Source organism: Micropterus dolomieu, linkage group LG16 (genome assembly GCF_021292245.1).
Source record: "Micropterus dolomieu isolate WLL.071019.BEF.003 ecotype Adirondacks linkage group LG16, ASM2129224v1, whole genome shotgun sequence".
NCBI classification, from domain to species: domain Eukaryota; kingdom Metazoa; phylum Chordata; class Actinopteri; order Centrarchiformes; family Centrarchidae; genus Micropterus; species Micropterus dolomieu.
The window spans coordinates 15,117,949-15,130,965 of NC_060165.1; the positions used below are offsets into that span (position 1 = coordinate 15,117,949).

Below are 13,017 nucleotides of genomic sequence, written 5' to 3' on the forward strand. Positions count from 1 at the left end.
ATGCCAGAAGAGCTGAATGATGTCTTTGCTGGTGCCCTTCTGCTCCTTTTCACTCTGCAGCAGAAGTAATGGATAAGAACAGAGAGAATGCAGCATCTCCAAAATGCATCTCCTTGATGTTCTTTTGCTGGGGCTCAAAAAGGGAGCGACTCTGAAACTAAGCCACTCAGGAGGCTCTTAAGGGGGAAACTAAGAGGGCCACAAGTTTGAAAGAGTTCAGAGAATTTAGAGAGAGAGACTGGTGATAGGATTTCTTGGTATCATGTTTATCGTGTCATTATTCTTTACCTTTTTTGTTGTAAGCGTCACCTTATTTTAATGCTTGAGCAGTTGGAGAAAGCAATTGTAGAAGGGGCAGATGTACTTTGTGTTATTTTCTACTACTTACATTTTCTATTTAATGCCATTTTATACTTAATACTACATTTGAGAAGGAAATATTGTACTTCTTACTCCACTACATCTATCTGACCACCTCAGGTGGTTTCGCTTAAATAACTTATTGAGGCTCCAAAGAGGTAAAACTATCTAATATTTCACATAAAAACAAAGATTAAAGAAAAGTCAGAAAAAAAATCATGAAGATTTGTGTTGTAGATTTTTTTTATTTTTCTCACCACATTAATCATCTCACGGCCGTTCAGAATCAGCTTATGGCCATTTTACCTGTAATTAAGTATTTTTCATTGTTGGAAATATGTCTTCCTCCACAAAGCACAAAGGGCTTGTGCTCAGATACACATATAGAGAAACCATATTCAAAACCGTCTGTGAGAACACACTATATTCACACATACTCAGCACAAATACAGTATGGTTCACGTCCCTGCAATGCTGCAAAATGGCACACTTGACTCTAACAGTTGGATAAGCTGCACAGATGGAAATGGTTTGCAGCCAAGCACAGAATGACACAGATACTTTGAAATCATGTTTACATATTTTTTTCATCCCATCAGATTTTGAATTTAGGGTTTCCATGTCCTGCTAAATTTCACAGTTGTAAATCCATATTGCACTGCAATTAATTAAGACTCCTTATAATCCATGGACTCAATTAACACTAGTGGACATTTGCTTTGCAGGTCTGGTATTGCAAGTAGTTGCCCGGGTGACACACTAACATGCACCACCAGCAGACAGACCTGAACTCACACCAGATTACAGTACCAGCCTTTTTTAGCCTTTTAGGAGATGTCAGAAGGACGGCAAAATTATATTCTGGATGGAAAGCATGGAGGCCACTGCGCTCATCCGTCTCCAATACTGATGCATGGAAAGATGAGAGGAGAGAGAGAGGCAGCATCCAGGGCTTGTCTCCGCCTCGTCAGTCACGTTGACACCTGGAACCGCTCAATCTCCTTACCTGGTGGAGGACAGAGTGGCAGGGTGTGTGTGTGTGGGAGAGATGGTTGGACAGAGAGGATGACAGAAAGCTTGACAAAATGGATGAAAGGAATAAGGATGAGAAAAGTTGAAAGAGAGAGAGTGTGAGTGACAGACTCAGAGGTTGGAGTTGTTGAAGTTTACAATGACTCTTCAGCAGATGCACACATATTCTTTACACATATATCCACACATGCATATATTATGTTATCAGTGACTGCATTCAGACACATGGTGGTTTATTTACTGCGTCCGCTCACAAATAATCCCTTTTGAACACTTTATCCACAGTGTTTGTAACTTCTTTTTGGCTCTCTTATCAGAATTTAGACTTAAATCCAGCCCATTGGTCGTCAGATTATCTCTCACCATAACAAGTGCTCTAGCGAAATGCAAATAGGAGAGACTACATTTAGATTCACAACAATGAGCAGAAACATTGTGAGCAGAGATGGTCGTTCTACCAAATGACTAAAAGAAGTCTTCTGTTTTTCCAGGCAGGTCTATTTTCGCACAAGCAAAGGCTCACTTGCAGCTGAGTGTCGAAGAAGCAGACTTTATTTCTCTATTCATTATTCATTACTCATACAAGCTCTTATTTTAGAAGTTGCACACCAAGCTATATCCCCGCTAAAGATACTTTCTCTGCAAGCTTATGTGCTGCCATGTGTGATGAAAATGAGAAGTGAGCCTCCCATGCAAGAAAAGGAAGCAGGCGGGATTTTGCCGTGTTTAAATCCTTTTTTTCAGATTTAAGGCTGTGTACACACAGAACACACTCTGGACTAGAACAGGAAATAAGCAGATATATAAACTGATACACAGTTTTATTAATACTCATTTATATAAAATGGTTAATTTTAGCCATAAATGCACACAAATGTTAGGCAGGTATGTAGAGGTTACATTTCTTCCAGTTAACTCTTATCACTTGTCTCTGCAACTTCTGTGAATACATAGAATTATGCTGTTTAGACCAAAAGTTTCTTTGAAGCCTCCTCCCCACTCTGGGGAGAATCGTGCCGATTTTTCTTCTGCAGCACACTGAATATGGCAGCCTGAATTTCCTGATTTTATGCCTTCTGACTCCAGTTTTATCATCATATCCAATACAGGGGGTGGGGGGGTCTTATCTTAATCTGGGTAATAACACACTGAGCTGTTATCACAGCCACTGTCAACTAGTGTGTAATTCTGGCTCCAATTCAACAAGATCTTTCAGGAAAGTCTACTGAGACATAAGGGTTTTTTAAACCTGGACCGTAGTTTCCCATGTTTCAGGGTCTATGTGACTAATTAGGCGTCAGCGAAACAGGGCTGTAACGTAATCCTTGCGGGCAATTGCGCCCCGTCATCCACTACAGTGTTTTTTTTTACCACTGACTGTTGATTGTTATTACAAGTGTCTGACAACATTGTGGAAAGGAAAGAATTTTTGCTATTATTATTTTTGTCAAGGAAATCTGGTGGCTTTGACGTGAGCGTTATAGTGACTGTCTGATTAAACAAAAAAGGTTTAACTCTTTTTTTAATCTATCTCTGAAGCAATCCTTTCCATAATGTTGTCAAACACTTAAAATAACAATCTGACTCTGTCAGTGGCAAAAAGAAGCACTTTAGTGAACTTACTTTGACCGGGCGCAATTACCTACAAGGATTACATTGCAACCCTGTTTGGCTGCTGCTGATCGCAGCGGGTTCGCTCAATACTGGACCAATTTTAAAAAATGTTGTCTCACTTACTCACACAGAGACAGAGTCCAGGTAATTGATTATCATTATATATTTTGCTATAAATGTTGATTTATTTTTGCATGTAACTATTAAAAAAATGTATTAGCCGTGCTAGCAGCGTAGCTCTACTGATGTTAATGTTGATCTGTCTATCCAATACTTATGTTCAGTCTGAAATAGCTCAACAGCTACCAGATGGATTTCCATGAAATGTTGTACAGGCATTCATGGTGCTTAGGGGATGAATTCTGATGTGATTCTCTAACATTTTATATAGCACAATCAGCAGGTCAGAATGTTTAATTATCTAGTGAAATATCTCCATCTACTAGATGGACTGGCACAACATATTGTACAGGCATTCATGGTTTCCAGATGGTGAATGCCCTGACGTTTTTTTCTAGCGCTATCATGAGTTTAACTTTTGTGGTTTTGAGTGAAATATCTCAAAAAACTGCCACGAAATTCAGCACAAACATTTATGTCACCGCCAGGCTGAATTGTAATGATGGTGGTGATACCGTAACTTTTCATCAAGCGCCATCATCAGGTGAAAAATTCAATACTTGAAAAGTGAATAAGATTCAGTTGTACTTTCTGTTTAGTGCTAATCATCAAATGTTAGCATGCTAACACGGTAAAGAATTCTCTTGTATTGTACCACCTTTCATAAAAGGTTTGCTTTATCGGAAACATATATCACTTCATATCTGAGACTAGATATGACTTCATCCACATAGAAACAACATTACAGCAAATCAGAGACCAATAAGAATGAATAAACTCAAGGCCACCACACTCTAATGGGAGAAAAGAGTGGGACAAAGATAGAGAAAAAGAAAGAAGGAGCTAACCCATTTGTGTTTTGGACTAAACCTGCATCACACAAATAAATGGGCTTATATAAGTAGGAAGTAAGAAAGATGAGGGTAAAATGGTCTTCGGAAACAGATCAAATCAAAACACAGCAACACAGATTCCCACATTCCCCTCTGTGTTTCACGTTGCACCTGTTATTACACCATAAAAAGCCACCTTCCACTCTAACACTCATACATGCAACCATTCACACATATAAGCACACATAGTCTAGAAGGCGCAGACACATTTGTATTAGCTGCATGACTGTCCCCCCTGTCTGTGTGTGTGTGTCTGTGTGTGTGTTGGGTGTCACTATTTGCTGTCAACTTTCTTGTTTTTTGTTCACATTTTCTCTCCTGAAGATTCTGCTGAAATAAATAATTGCTTTTGATCTTTTTTTCACTCTTGTACACTGTGGTTTTGTCAGCTGTTCTGTGCTGTACATTTTTACTCCGTTTCATTGTCTGTCCGTGTTTAGACAGACAAGAGAAGCAGAGAGAACAGAGCAGGTAGACAGATGAACTGGCCCTGCACACAGTTGGTAGCTGAGTGAGGTCATACACAAAAAAGTGTCACCTTCTTACCACTAACCCAGGCAGCCTGGAGAAGAGGTCAGAGCTCACCACGGATGCAGCAGCAACCTCACTCTGCGTTTTCTCCTCCTTTCTGCAGCGATGACCTTTCTCCAGACTCATCTTTGGGGGAGGAAGGGAAGGGAGGAGAGGGGGAGCTGCAGAGTGAGGTCGAGTCACAACCACAGCCACAGCCCCAGCAACAGCAGCAAGAGATTCAGCCACAGACTGACCCACCACCACAGCCAGAGCCCCAGTCTGAGCCCCAACCACAGCCCGAAACCAAATCTCAGCCAGAGCCTGAACCAAAACCCCAGCCTGCACCGGAGCCCGAGCCTGAGCCTGAAGTTGAGCCCGAGCCTGAGCCTGAGCCTGAGCCTGAGCCGAAGCCCGAGCCCGAGCCCGAGCCCGAGCCCGAGCTGGAGCCCGAGCTGGAGCCGGTGCCGGAGCCGGAGCTGGAGCCCCAAGTCCAGTCTCTGAGTGAGGAAGCAACACAGGACGCCCCTAAAACGCCTTCACCTTGCCTAGATGAGCAGACATGGGGGGAGCAAGAGAAGGAAAAGTCTAAAGAAGTTGTGGGGGCAAAGAATGAGGGCGAGGCAGCGCAGGAAGAAGAGGACGAGGAGGAAGGGGGAGGCGCAAAAGGAGGTGGGGCGGGGAGGAGAGCCAGCCTGCACCACACGGCCTCGCCCTTGAGGGTGCAGCGCAACGGGACCGGCTCGCACTCCGCCACCTCCGACTATGAGCTCTCGCTTGACCTCAAAAATAAGCAGGTAGGGTTGTGTTGTGGATGGGGGACGGGGTGAGGTCTGGTGTGTTGTTTGGGTAAGGGGAGTGGGAGGGCGGCAGGTACAGTAACTTGTGTGTATTGTACGTCTTGTGGTCTGACATGTTTGTGATATTTAGTTTTCTGTCTGACGAGGAGGACTTTTGGTTTGGACTGGTTTTTGATGAGATTGTTATTTTTGTTTGTCATATTGATCCTTACTGGCACTATACTTTCCAAAATGTACCAACTAATGATTCCTTTTCTTCATTATCATGAACCATCATTGTCATTGCCATATCATCATTTCATCAACATCCTCACATGGGTTTGTCTTTCAACAAATCTGGACTATGAAAGTATGTTTTCTGAAAGTACTAAATTATTTATCCCCAGGTATTTTACTGCTGTGTTGTAATTTACAGTAGAGTGACTCATGTACATACATTTTTAGGTTGAGGTCTTTTATACATTGTATCATTTTGGACACGATGCAAACGTACACATACACACATCAGGGTAAAATAAAGACAATGTGCAAACAAGTTGCATTTGTATCTGCATGAATGAAAAGCCAATTTGTCTTGTCTCTGCTGCTTTATGAGATACTCTGGATGATGAAAAGCCCCCATTTCCATTGGAGAAAAAGCATGTGACTGTTATCTGTTGTCATCTTATTACAGCCAGTTAAACCGATTTTGTCCGAAACTGATCTGTCTCTGAACTGTGACTGTATTTAAACGTACATTTCCATGTTCTCATGTTTGTGTCCTTATTGTGCTGTTCATCAGGGGCTTGGAAATCATTACATAATCATCTCCATTTCAAGAGCCATCAAACATTCTCCATCCGTTTTCATTATCATCCATCTAAACAACATTCTTCAGTCCATGGATCTTCGACCAGGTAAGGCAGCAGAGTTTGGGTCTAACTTGTGGGGCTTCCTGATCTGTTTGCCACAACTGCAGTTTTAAAGTGGCACTCCATTGAGAAGTTCAGTTTACTCGTCACACAGCCTGTGAGGACAGTTGTATAATGTCTTACGTGGCTCTGAAATGGAGATTTATTTTTTATTTATTTATTTTTTTAAAACCTGTCCTGCCCAGCCTGGTATAGACTATAATGACCTGGATACCATATTGTGCCAATGTGAAATGGAGATTTCTGAAGTTTGAAGTAATAACCCTAATGATGTCATCTGGGTTATCTTGGCTTAAAGATTTTTAACAGGCAGTCTATATCACAAGCTGAAGATGTGAGGTTTGAAAGGAGTGCATATTGAGGAGGCAGCAAGGGTTTGGGAGAAGTTGCATTATGGGATATGTAGGATCCAGTGGTCCAATTTTGGGTGCTTGACGCATAATAGGTACTAAATCTCAGCTTCTGCTGCTTAAATTTTTATCATTCTTTTTTTTAATTGCTCTTGTGTGCGTCATCCAACATAATGGAAGTGCAATACCAAATTATTTGAGTACATCTTTAGATCATTTTTGCTGATTCCAGCTTCTCAACTGTGTGTATTTGCAGCTTTTCTGTTTTATACCATTGTTTTTGAAATTGAAATATTTGTATCATATCATAGTTGCTAGGACAAAACAAGCCGTTTGAAGAAGCTAAAATGGGCAGTTTAAACTATTTTCTGACATTTAGTTGACCAGTTATCATCACAATAATCAGCAGTGTACATATTTTTACAATATTCATGGTTTAAATGATTTCTTTATGGAAGCACAAAAGTTGCTGACCTCCCTTTCTTAAGTCTTGAGTTCCATTACTGTCATTGCAAGTGTGGTGTGGCACACCTGACCACACTTAATCAACAACCCAGAACAATTGGTAAACAAAGTCACCCTGGTGTTAAGTGTTTCTCAGCCTCAGGGCACCATCTATAGACTGTGAAAACAAATATATTCAGAGGTGACACTGCCAGTGTCAATTGGATTGGGTCTGTCTGTGTTTGTTTAAATCCAGTCAACGAGAAGAAAACATATAAAGCTGCACGATGAGACATCAAAGCATTATTGTAGATGTTTACTAAAGTCCATCTTCCAAGCGAGTGATCACTGAAACTAATGTATCTGAGTGAGATGGTTGCTTTATTTCACTCTATGTCAGCTGCATTTTCTCTCTGTTTTGACTTAATTCCCTCACTCATCGCTTCCCTATTCGAGACTAAAGGTTCTTTTAACCTCAGCTCCTTACGTGTCTTCTTCTCACCTCCATTGTCACTCTTTTAATCTCACTGAAAGTCCCGTCTTCCACTATCTCCCGGTCAACAATGCTAGAGATACGCGATCAGCGAGATTGATCTTCTGTCTGTATAGCTGGGGGTGCAAGGGCTTGATGCATCTACAGATCAATGTCAGGGTAATTGGATCCGCAGCGCAATACCTTAATTGCTGGGGAAGAACCAGATGAAGGAGTATTTGAGCGTTAACTCAGCATTCAACGCCCACTTGAACTTTTTTGTAGTTTTTCAAACTGGTTTAAAATTAGAACATTTTACATTTTGGCAATTTTGTGTTTTATATTAATATGCATTTCTTGTTCTTAAATGAAATAATCAAACAAGTACAAATTATTTGTACCATACAATAACCAAAAATAAAAGCACACATCTTATGGTTAACAGAAGAACAAAAACAACTCTAAGCCTGGAGGAAGTTACAATTCATATAAATATAGGTATATATTTCTCAAGAGGTATTCAATTTTACAGCATGAGGATTCTTAGAAAAAACAACTGGAGTCAATATACCCTTCAGCCTCCTTTGTAAAAACCAAGAGGTTGCACTTTTAACCTGAAAAATAGCATTGATGAGTATGAAATTTAAAAATAAACCTTTTAGAATAAAAATGTATGTTATTCTCCATGCTCCCAAATAGTAAAAAGTACCAATAATATTAAATGTTCATCAATAAGGCTGTTGATAAAAAAACACAAGTTAATCCAAAGTCACAAAAGGGCAGTACCAAAATGAATGAACAACAGAGAAGTGCATTTAAAGTTCACATTGAGTATATGTGTAGATAGGTCCACAAGTAGCTCCAGCATCAAACAGTATTAAAATCCACAGAAAGTGCAGAAAAAGCCGTGTCCACTTTGTCTGCGAACTGACGCGTCTGTGAAATTGAAAATGTTTAAACTTGAATGAAACACTCCTAGGGCACATATCCCGGGGCAAGGGAAAAGAAGAGAGGAAAATACCTTTTCTGGGGAGGTCTGAGTTCAGTCGCTGAGCCAAACAACGCCTTTGTTGCATCTGTTGCTAGCTTGCTAGCTAGCTAGTGAATTGTGCAGTGGTGGTTTGGGGCGATTAAAAAAGCGCAAATGGTCTAGCGGTCATATTCACAAGAATTATGTGTGGCAAAGATTTGCTGTCTGTTTTATCTCTGAACACACCTTGAGTCTGTTTTTATTCCACCAATACACTGACTTGTCACTAGCTTGGTTTTAGGTCATAGCAGGAGAAGGCCATGATGTGGATGGAAATAAAATTTGGGGGGAGCCAGTTAACCTCCAGAAAAACTCAAACACAGCAAAAATGAGCATTCAATTATAAATTCAAAATAGGTGTACAAAATTTTTAAATTCCATTTAAATTGTTTTTAAGAGACAGTGTGCTTGTCAGACTCATTTGTTATGTGCATTTTCATTTGCCTGTCTATGCCAGTCCATTTAAACTCTCTCAGCCAAAGCCTTAGAAACAAAACCCTGTTTATAGGATATAGCATACTAAAAAGATGTCCATCAAACGGAGAGGTCTTGGAAAAATGAGTAATACAGGTTCAGTCCGCTGACTGTAGCCTTTTGTTTTACAGGACGATGAAGTGATAGGTGATGAGTCCTGACTTTAAACGTCTGTATCATCTCATAATTTTTTGCCACTGTAATGAAGTTTTTTGATTGACTCAATGTGTTTTTAAATTATTATTAATTTCAGTTTTTTTTTATCTGCAACAACTTCCAGTAACTACTGACCTTTTGCAATAACTGACTTTGGTCAAGGATGAATCAGCTTAACGGCTCACCATCCTCTGATGTCTTTTATTGTCATCCTCATTTTGTAATACAGTCAGCATTAGTTGTGTCCCAGTTTTGCTGTTATATAATCATCTCATTAATCATGCAGATGTTTCTGTGCTATAAGACAGTGTGCATGAGCATGAAAGCTAATAATGAAAGCTTTGCATTTTTGGCCCTTATTTATTTCTGAGCAGGTGAGATCTGATAATCTGCTGTTTTACAAATCTTATTTATGTCTTTTCTTACACATTTAATGGTGAACGGTGCATTTAATGTTAGTACGACTGGTATTATATGAAAATTCACAAATTTACCATTTTAATCTCCAAAACATTAACATTTCACAAATGAAGAAAAACAGATAATTAATTGAGTTTTTAAATGGTTATTACCTAGCCTAGGAAGTTGTAGATGTTTAAACTTAATTCTTAAATTCATCTGATAAATTAAAAATCACCAAATTTGAAGATATACAATACATCGTCACTGGACAGCAATGTTGTCATGTTCCTCTGCCACTGATCGATAACACTCTCATGTCTGTATGTTAAATACGAAGCTACAGCCAGTTAGGTATGGATAAACAAACAAGACATAACATGTCAATTAATGAGCTTTAGAGGTAATGGGATTTTGTTACTTCCAGATGGAACCAAGCTAAGATTATTTAAACTAACCAGTTTCTGGAGCTAGCTTCACATTTACCATACAGACATGATAGTGATATCAATCTTGTCAACTCTTGGTGGACATAATAATCATGGCACACATCTTGAAATAGAAAAATCTCCCTCTTGAAATTACAAAAAACAGGCTGTGCACTGTACTTTCAGATGACCTTAAGTTCTGAGACACATTTACATTTGAAGCTCAAACATTTCCAGACTAAAACACATTTCTTTTCTAAAGCCCCTGGGTATTAATATTTCATATATAGCCAGAGAATGTCCCATATTTCAAGTCAAGATATCTACAGTACATCGCTATCTCATGCTGAAAATCAGCTTTTGCTTCTGTAACCAGAAAATATCTGAAATGGCTGTGCATTTGAGGTCATGTTTCTAGTTCAATGTAATCATTACCTCAAATTTCTATACTCATATTTAACACACCTTCTCCCCCCTAGAAATGAACCCTCCTTTATGTGTCCTTGACTTTAAATATTTACAGTACATGTTCCATTTATTCATCTTTATCCTTTTTTATAAAATGATTCCACCTTCTCCTCTCAGTTGTATTTTGCCAGTTCTACATATATGTAGAACTGCATTCTGCAACGTCGTACCACTTTGCACTGCTATGTTTTGCACCTTTTTTCACATCTAATTCAAAGGGGAACGTGAGGTCAGCATGGTGCTGGGGGGAGGGGGGGGCAGGGGGCGTATTATCAGAAGTAGTATTATACTACAATACCACATCGCCGCACTCCTCTCACTGCAACATATATCCAACACGCCCTTTTAATTAGAGATGAGTGAGGACACCACTATCTGTATCTGTCCAGCAAATTAAATTATCTGTAAATGTATCCGTAATCAAAATGGGCAGGGCTTAACCCAGACATGGACTGGACTAGATTTTATTTAAGCCTGAATTTGGTATGGGTTGATCAGAAGTTGCTATATTTATTAGAACTCTATTTACAGAACAGCCTCAGAATTGAGCTTCAAATCAATGTTTTTGATTACACTAGTAAGAGAACAATTTTTTTTAAAGGTTCCTATACTTACTGTGTTGATGGTGCTGGCATCTCATCTCCAGTACACAATCCCTGCTAGACTGGCATGAAATCCTTTTTTTACTCTCTTCTTCCTCTCCATGCTTCTTTCCTCTATCGTCTTGGTAGCTGTAATTCCATCTGATGGAAAAGTGTATCAGATAGACTTTCTGATAAAGAAAGCAACATGACCAAAATGCTTTATTCATCATCTCTGACCCGGCTTACGCAGAAGACAAAACAAACAAGCTGGACTGCCACATTTAATCAAACGCAGCCACACTGATGGCCCTTTCTCACATTCAAGGGCACCTCTGTGGAACTCTTTGCAGAATTTGGTTTGATGAGGGACACCTTTCTGAGTAATGAGGTCAATCATATTACCTTTGCGCCTGACTAAAAATAAAAAAAATAGCCTATACAAGGTCTATTTTGGAGCTCCTTTATGCAGATAAGGCTAACCTTGTCATTTCAAGAGTGCACACAGCGCAGTCACAGAACAATCCAGATTAAAAAGTGATGAATATTCAGGCTGAGTTCGACCAGTCTGCAAGAGTTGACAGCTACTGAGAAGTCGCCATCAGCAGATACAGTAGAGCTCCAAACCAGCGTCCTATTCAGAAACCACTTTAATATTCTCAGTACGTCTCACTTTGCTCACAGAGGCTCTGCAGTGAAATGTAAATGGAGTAGATAAGATGGATTTTCAGTGTCATTCCACTTCTCTAAAGAGCTTTGTATGTGATTCCATTTCTCCAGTGACATCGGCAGAGGCTGCATCTTGTTGAACTAACCACTTATCACAAAATGCAAACCCTTGAGCCATTACAGCCTATCAGGAGACCGTACAAGGTGGTTGGGTGACTTTGGCCAGGACTAAAGCAAAAAGTGGCAGAAAGTCAGATTTTGATCTTCATGGCCATGGTAACCATTATTACAAATTTCCAGAGGATTATTTTACTTGGACCAAATAATCAATAATTCTCATGTGCACATTACCCTGAGACAAGAGCCCCCAAAGAAAACACTGAGGGAGGGAACATCATGGATTTCTTTTTCCTAGAATTAAATGCAATGCTGTTTTTAATGGGCACTTCAATGCAGTATATTTAGAATGGGTACATTTTGTCATATTTGTGAAATGACAGAATGCGACACTGCTATTCTTTCCAAGCTTAATCCTCCCCCACACGTGTGCCCTTGATAAAGTTAGAACAGAAACAGAATTATATTCATTGATTTAGTCTGAATGAAAGGGATTTCTGAGTGACTCGAAGATAAGAGCTCTTTCTGGGCACTTCCAAAGATACCCACACCCTGATTGTTCTGGGAAACTCAAAGAGGTCTCATCTAGTGTTTGAGCTGCTGCCAGATGAGGACGGCTATATTACATCTCTATCTATTTCCCACAGCATTTGAGCAATTTTTCACAGGCAAGATTAATGGCTTGTTCAGTTTCAGACAATTTAAAGTTGTGTGGAGGACCTCTCTGTGGAATTCGGAGAGATTATGAGTTCTATTTGCGGAGGAAATGAAGAGTTTGTCCAAATGCCATGAGTCAGCTTTTATTGTGTTCTCTCTTTCAAACTGTGGCTTTGACCAAATTGTGTATAGTTTCAGTACACACATCACAAGGCAAGCTTGCAAAATAAAATGACTGAACCATCTCCGGGTATTATTATTTGAATTTCAGTGCTTTAATATTTGAATTTTGCCTACTTCTTCTAAAAAATGGACTATTCAGCCCCTTTCCCAGCATAATTATCCCATTCGTCTTTTAATGTACTGCTCATTCATTTTCCACCCACACTCCACCTGTTTTCATATCTCTATTCAACTCATATAACATATTCATCTTCCATGCACCACAGCGACAGGCAAGAGGATATTAAAATGTTGAAATACTGGTAGTGGCATGGTACGCATGCTCCCTTTTCAAAAATATAAGCATCCT

At 39.6% G+C, this 13,017-nt stretch overlaps 1 protein-coding gene across 2 annotated transcripts in view; it reads left to right on the plus strand.

The window, feature by feature from the left end:
* iqsec3a (IQ motif and Sec7 domain ArfGEF 3a) overlaps positions 1 to 13,017 on the plus strand; it is a 118,806-nt gene that overhangs the window by 60,776 nt on the left and 45,013 nt on the right. The window contains exons 3-4 of one of the 2 annotated variants that reach the window (XM_046071633.1): positions 4,654 to 5,020; positions 5,153 to 5,326. In XM_046071633.1, coding sequence (XP_045927589.1) covers positions 4,654 to 5,020; positions 5,153 to 5,326 — 541 coding nt within the window. The other variant, XM_046071632.1, reaches the window with a different exon arrangement.